Source organism: Trachemys scripta, chromosome 6, assembly GCF_013100865.1.
Source record: "Trachemys scripta elegans isolate TJP31775 chromosome 6, CAS_Tse_1.0, whole genome shotgun sequence".
In the NCBI taxonomy this organism is placed as follows: domain Eukaryota; kingdom Metazoa; phylum Chordata; order Testudines; family Emydidae; genus Trachemys; species Trachemys scripta.
This window is the reverse complement of record NC_048303.1, coordinates 92,741,134-92,748,732: the sequence shown is the minus strand read 5'-3', so window position 1 is coordinate 92,748,732 and position 7,599 is coordinate 92,741,134. Positions and strand designations below refer to the sequence as shown.

At 39.3% G+C, this 7,599-nt stretch overlaps 1 protein-coding gene across 1 annotated transcript in view; it reads right to left on the bottom strand.

Annotated features, from left to right (window-relative positions):
• Positions 1-644: 644 nt before the first annotated feature.
• C6H9orf85 (chromosome 6 C9orf85 homolog) overlaps positions 645-7,599 on the bottom strand; it is a 34,280-nt gene continuing 27,325 nt past the window's right edge. Inside the window, exons 3-4 of the mRNA XM_034773658.1 lie at positions 4,813-4,926; positions 645-4,134 (exon numbers count right to left, since the gene is read on the bottom strand). Coding sequence (XP_034629549.1) covers positions 3,942-4,134; positions 4,813-4,926 — 307 coding nt within the window. The 3' untranslated portion in view covers positions 645-3,941. The remainder of the gene's footprint in view (positions 4,135-4,812; positions 4,927-7,599) is intronic.

The following is a 7,599-nucleotide window of genomic DNA, read 5'->3' as shown; positions in this document are numbered from 1 at the left end:
GGAATATTCCCCTAGTGTGTGCACTGCGAAGACTTCCATAATACACCTGGTATAGGGGGTATACCAGGGTGGCAGAGGGATGGGCACATAAGGAGTGGGGACACATGATGATGTAGTATAACACACATGCCAGCCTGCAATCCATAAGGCTTGAGAAGGCTGTTGTATCTTAGATGCCCCCAGCATAACTTAGGCAGGCCCTGGGTCTCTCCAGTTCTGGAAGAAGCCCAGGTTCAGAGGGTGCAAAGTGGCTTAAAGCGGTCTTAGCCCTTCATTCCCTGGACTGAGTCCTGACTCCGAACCTCTCCCACGGAGCCTCATTCAGCTCACTTTTCGTGGTCTCAGACTGATATAATTCCATTCATGGCAATGGACTTGCCTATGCTACCAGTATGAAAAGAGAAATGTGTTCTTGACTAAATTCAGAATCAAAGAGCTCATACTTTACATGTATCTGAAACAGGCACTCTAAAGTTTATTAACCCCAGAGAATACCTTGTATTTTAATGTCCTAGGTGCTTAAGATTACTTTTTCTCCTACTATAAGATATGTAAAGTCAATGGGGGTTTATTGCATGTTTTGGCATGACTAGGACCTCCAGATTTTCAAATGCCTCTTCCCCCCCCCCCCCCCCCCCCGACAATATCATCTTAAAGACAACTTTATGTAACTGTGCCTAAAAACATGTTTTTTTATTGCAGACAAATTAACTACGGGGCATCTTCAGAAGATGCCCTGTAGTTAATGGTCAGATTGTATGATCAATTCTCACACTACTTTATCCAGACCTGATGCTAACCATCAAATGAGCCTGGCTCCTGAACTCAGCACAACTCAGGATCAGGCCCCAAGTGATCTTTTGCATGAGGCAATCAGTCCTGTGATTGTTAGCAGTGGTGCTTGTGCAAAGTGCAATAAAAAAATTGTCCAGCATCAAAGTTTTTCCTCTGTGGTCAAGGCAAAGTTTAAAACCCCGTACATATCTATACAAAACAATAGAGAAACCCAGTATTCCTGCAAATATTCATGTATACTGTAAGAAAAGGAACTATCTTACTGGAACAGACCAGATATTCATCTAGTTTCGTATTCTGAGTGGCTAGGATCAGACTTTAAAACCAGAAGTGATAGCCTAGTCTCACCTCCTGCACAACACAGGCCATAGGAGTTTCCTGCTTCTAGTTTAGTAGGTGTGATTCAGGTAGGCACATCTTCAACATCGAGTCTTGATTTAAGAACTTTGAGTGATGGAGAATCCATCACAATCCTTTGCAAGTTGCTGCAATGGTTAATTACCCTTGGTGTTAAAATTCTGCACCTTATTTCCAGTCTAAAATGTCTGTCTAGCTTCAACTTCTAGCCACTGGACTATCTTCAAATGATCAGAAAATAGCCTTCATCAAATTTCTGTTCCCTATGAAGGTACTTATAGAGCGATCCTGTCACTCCCATAACTGTTTGCTAAGCTAAATAGACTCAAGGAGCTCACTCATGAGAGAGAGTACATCTTCCAATCCTTTAATCGTTCTCCTGGCTTTTCTTTGAATCCTCTAACTTTTGTATGAGATTACAAGAACTATTTCCCACAAATCCATGATGATTGACAGTAATTACATTACCCTTCTTTAAGAGTGCCACATGAATCATTCCATTTGTTTGCCTAGGACTGTCAGACTTGTGTTGTTTACTTTCTCCAAACCACTTTGTCATTTTGCATTGTGATATCTATCATCCCCTAATCCTTTCAAACTCTCCTTGCGTGAAAGGCTTTTCATGCCTCTCCCAACTTTTCTCCTTTTCCATGCAATTCTCCTAGTTTTCTCAAAACATTTTTTGGAATCCAGCATGGAGGTCTGTGGATTTAAAAAACAAACAAACAAAAAAACCTCATTTCCTTCTCCAATTTAATAATTGCAAGTTTTGTAATTAGTTTCTGCATCAAAGCTGGGTAATAACTACAATAACCTCCTCCTTACCAACACCCCACACTACATGCTTTAGTGTCAGTATCCTGTCTTCTGACTCCAGCACAGGTATAGAGGGACTATGTACTTTGTTTATAGAGCCAACTAAAATACCTGCTTTTACTCTGTCCTCTCATTTCTCCCCTCCCTGCCCCCCCTTAAGGTGTCATGGACACACTGACTAGCTCATCAGAAGTTGCTATCCAATCAGTAAGTCTCACTTCCCTACAGAGCATAAGAATGCAGTCTCCAAAGCACTCTTGGCTTTTAAAAGTATTTCCCTCTTTATACTACTTCCTCTTGCTTTTTTTAAATGCAAATTTAAACGTCCATTTAAACAGAATCTTAAAGTTAGGAAAGAACATTCTACAAGGCTGGGAAATATTTCCATACAGTATAATGTGGTTGGTCACACACAAGTAGTTGTTTCTGAATACTGCTGCTCTTTATGCAAAAGAACTCTCATTTTATTCCTCATTTTTGGCTCAATATCCGCCACCTTTGTATACTCAACACTCCGTGGCAGCCTGCATGCAATTTCTTTCAGGATTTAGATTCCCTGGCAATTGCTCAAATTGCTTGGATAAAAAAAGATCCATGGTGTAGCAGTTCCCACCTACTGGGAACCAACCCTTATTGCCTTACATGGGCTAAAAAAAACCACCCACATTTCCCCACTTTCCAAGTGGGGTGTGAGGAAGTTCAACCTCTGTGGCTCACTGCTGCTGTAATTGGACAGGGCATCCAAGATGGCACTTTGTTTGGTAGGTCAGCTGTGTACACTGAGCAAAGTCCCTTAGAACTGGGCAATTCTATGATGAACCATATGTGGTTAATTTAAATAGTCTCTTGTAAAAATGTTGTTTAATACTTTTGGTCCCCTCTGGCCTTGGAATCTATTGCCATAGCAGATGAAACACTTGCTAATTCCAGCAGTATTTCAGGTTGCGAAGCACACAACCAAGAGGTGCTACTGAATTCAAGTAATAAAAGGGTTATTCTATTCCAATAAACTTAGTTAAGCCTTCCCCATTAAGATGTTCTAGTCCATATTTTATAGTTAGTTCTCCTTAATGTAGAAAACTGATTTGCTTTAATTTTAGAAAGGCTGTTCCTACAAAAACACATGAACTAGATTAGAGATCAAACCTGGCAATATTGCAGCTGAAAAATAAATGCAGTTATACGTGACTGTCACTAGAGGACACTATTTATTTCTCATATCATAAGGCAAACTGAATTAGAAATACAGCTCACAAAGGAAAGATCAGCTGTGTGAAACCAACTATATACTAACCAAAAACAGTAGGCTTGTGGTCTTTCCACACTGGGAATCTTAGTCATGTCATTAACATTTAAAATGTTAATGACATGACTTCAATTGAAGTACTGTTGCTTATGAGAGGTACCATAACAGCATTCAGATCTTCTATTTACACACACGAGATGAGCAGCAAGCGTGGGGGTAGTGGCAGTACTCTGCAGAACCCTGTTCTGGAGCATATTAGCATGACTAAGAAAGTAGCTTAGTCTCTAGAATTGTTCATTAGCGCTATTTTTGACAGTTTAACTTTCCTTCCTGTGATATGGCCATTTGTCCATAATACTTTGGCCTGAGATCTGCAACTCACTTTGCACAAACAGAATAGTCACCACATGACAGTGAGTTACAGACACTTCCAATCAGGATGATTTTTAAAACCAATGACCTGGAAGTGGAAAGGCTCCATAACTCCCTGTATACCAGAAATTGACACACTTTTTTTATTGTGGAATCCCTCTTGCATAAAGCTTTTTGAGAGCCAATTCTAATATAAAATGTTCCATTTATATTAGCAGTGTGTTAAGCACTCAAATGTCAGACTGAACTGTCCTAGTGGAAATACTAGGTAAGTATCACTTTGACTTTTTTCTTCAGTTGTACAGTCTCCCGACTAGAACTTTAGCCTTTCATATAAGATTCTACAGGAACAGTTTCAGACTTCTGTCCTTTCAAACTTCATATTTTTAAAATGTTCCTCAAGCATGTCAGGATTCTTCTCATCCATGCCATCTAAGTCAATGTCAAAATCCAGTTCATCACTTTCCTCTGACTCCTCTCTTCTACTGATCCTTCTTTGGCAATTTCCAGTAGTCTCATTCTCCATCTTCTCTGGTCCTTTACTGATCCTAAAAAGAAACATACAAGTATAATTTGCCAGGCTTTCAGGATCTAATTATTAAACTGGGAATGGAGCAGGGGGAACTTTTATTTTAAAAACAAACAACTCTACTTCTGCTGAATGGAAAAACTAATGAAATAGTAGAGAGAGACATCCCTGAAGAGAATCCATGAATAGTTCAACATATCAAACTGTTGCTGGCCATAAGCCACATACCAGCAAATTAATGCATGATGCTCAGTAAAGAGAAACTGCTGGCACAAGAGCAATAAAAACACTAAATAGCATAGTTGCTATGCTCTACAGCAACCCTTGTTTGGTTTCTTTTTTCTGCTTAATGTAATTCTGAATAATCAGATGACAAATTAAATTCAAACAGTAAATTAACTCGTGCATATTTTATGGTACTTAACTTCTTAATCCATTTTAGAGGGCTTCATTCCAAAGTAGATGCAATTTACCCTTTGCAACTAAAATAGTCTTATTGGGTCTGATCTCATTCCCGCCAACGACAATGGGAGTTTCACCCCTGATTTTCTGTAGGACTGAGGTTGCTGTCTTCTACTGAATCCTGTCACGGTTACTTAAAGTGCATACTAACATTGGAAATTTCAAATGTGTTTTGCTAAGAGAATGCATGAGCTACAACTAGGGCAGGTAATCAAACTTTCGGAGCAGTACTTACGGAACTACAATTTCTTCTTTCTTTCCACATTTAGCACAGACTTCTAATTCACAAGCACAAGATCTACAAATAATATGGTAAGAATCCTTTACAGTCTTTTGGAGGCACTTCACACTATTAAGAAGGAAAACAATATTAGTGTGATTGTGGCTAGTTAGCAAATTGGAATGTTCAACTAATTCTTGAAACAACTAGACTTATTATTGGAAAGTTTTATAGACACCCCCTCCCTCCCAAAGTGGGAGAAGACTACTTTCTGTAATAATAAAGTCCTATGTATATGCCAATCTCATATGAAATATTACTTAATGTTAAAGAAATGTTAACAAATTGTCTGTACTATCATATTTCTTTTCTCCTTTAACTTATGTCTGTTTTGGAAAATTAGAACAAAAGAGGGAAGAATTTTTTTAATGATCAAAATGATAGAACACAGATCTGTGTCCACTTATTTGAGCAGGCTGTTTGGTTCACTAACACTGCCTATTTCTTTAAAAGCTGTACAACTTTTCCTATTTCTTTGGCTCAGACAAGAGTAGTCCAAGCAGAATATAGTACTAAGACATATGTGCAATTTATAAATGCAAACTACCGATGCAGAGAAAATACATTATATACCTTTGCATTTCTCAATATACAAAAGATAACTTGAGTCGAAACCCACAAGAAGCAGTGTACTATTCCAAACATTTAGAGGCTTTGGTTGCTATTGTCAAAATAAAAATGATAGAGGACCTCTGGCCTGAAGGTTAAACTGCCTTAAAATTTGAATGACTCAAACATTCATGATATATCAAAGGTCTTCTCTTTGGACAAAAACCGAGAAGATATTTCTGATGTAATCTAGTCAGACCCAAAACACCACCCTGAAAGCCAGCCCTTCTCAACCCTGAAGCACTTCAAGGATTCAAGCACACAGCTTCTTTCGCAGTGGGTCTTGCAGAGGAAGCAAAAGAGGCTGGATACCAAGTCATCAGATACTCTTGGAGTTCTTGGAAGGACCAGGTGGGCTAGTAATTAACATCTTATTGGGGCAAGAGGACTACTTTTTTAAACCACAACTTTCAGTCACAATCTGTTGCGCTAGTTTCAAAGATTGAGGGGGGAAAAAAGGATTAAAAAGAAGACTAAGCAAAACTAACCATTTTCACTTAAACACCAATAAGCTTTCCTTAAAGACTAGTGCTATTATCAACCTGAGGAAAGGCTGGTGAAAAGAGGACTGAGGAAGTGGACACTAGAGCACAGGTGTGGTGCTTAGGGCAAAGATCTTTAGCATCCACACTCATAGGAGCCCTGAGAATAGTTGGGGCTTTCAGACCCAGGGTCCATGGACTTGAGCTAACCCTGGGCTTACATTGCAGTGTAGACATACCCTTTAATACCTTACATTGCAGGGCACCAGATCTCATGGAGCGTGAATGTACAGTACCACAGGATAAACTGCTCTAAAATCTTCTGTGGTAATGTTCTGGAAGAGGATATGAAAAACTCAGCCTGTAGCAGCAAGGTTTCTAAGGTGTACTCACCCAGACCCTGCAAAGTTTCCAGCCAAAGACATGTCATTCATGCAAAAAGGTTCAAGGAGAACATAAAGTACTTAATTTGTGCACTTTTACAGTATTCAGTACTATCTGGTTTCTACCACAACTCCCTTCCTTGGGCTCCAATCTGTCTCCCCTTACTGTAGACTACACTGTGCTTCAAAGATAGTGATTCATGGATGTCCGACTCCTCAGAACATTGAAGTGCACAGGAATCATGGTAGGATAAATATGAGAATATAAGCCCTTCACGTACTGGCACGGAGCGCTTTAGTTTCAGTAACTAGCATGATTAAATGTAATGTTAAAAAATGGATCTGATCTGAACTCAAATTAAAACTTCCATTTTTTTTCATGAAAATGTCACTTTTTGACCAAGCTGGCTATTTTCATTTAAAAATTAGTCATAGCACTGAATATTCCTTTACAAAATGAAAATAAATTTAAAATTCAACTTCCCCTGAAGCCAGGAAAGCCATAAGAAAGCTTTGGGAACTAATAATGTGATTCAAGTGTCAAGGGCAACCCCTACTGGGATACTTTTAGGTTTGCAAGGGGAGCTGCTCTCACTGACTCAATTCAGTAACAAAGCAAGTAGAAGGTCAACTGAACTAGTCTTCACTGAATCCTGAACTCGCTCTTCAGAGTATGCCTACCCCTGATGAGGGCAGAAGTGGAATATGTCCACTACTTGCCTTCCATTCAGATTTATCAGTAGCCAGATTTAGACAGAAGGTTCAACAGGCCTTTTCTCTTTTGGCCATGAGGACTGCATATCCCATCCCTGTTAAAAGAGCTCAGTTTTTCTAGGAGTGGACCTTATGGAACTAGCCACAGAATTAAGTCATAAGATTTATTTTCAAGATTTATTTTTTAAATACTTTTGTCATTACACAAACTCTCAACATCTTCAGCCCATTATGCTTCATGTTGTCAGTGAGTGACCTCTGTCCACCTATATTCCCCTGAGTTAGCCTGGCCCCCTTGATAAGGGATTTTAGAGGGATTAGGGATAAAAGGATGGCAGGCTAGAGCCTTGTAGGAAGCTCTCAATATTGCCTACCAGGCTGCTTGGCCAACAGCACCCCAAACAGACCACACTATAAACTGCAAGCAAGCACACAACAAACCAAACAAATATTTGTGGGAATATTTTCTTTGGTTTCCATTTGCATGGTTTCCAAACTACAGTAGAACCTCAGTTATGAACAGCTTGGGAATGGAAGTTGTTCATAACTCTGAA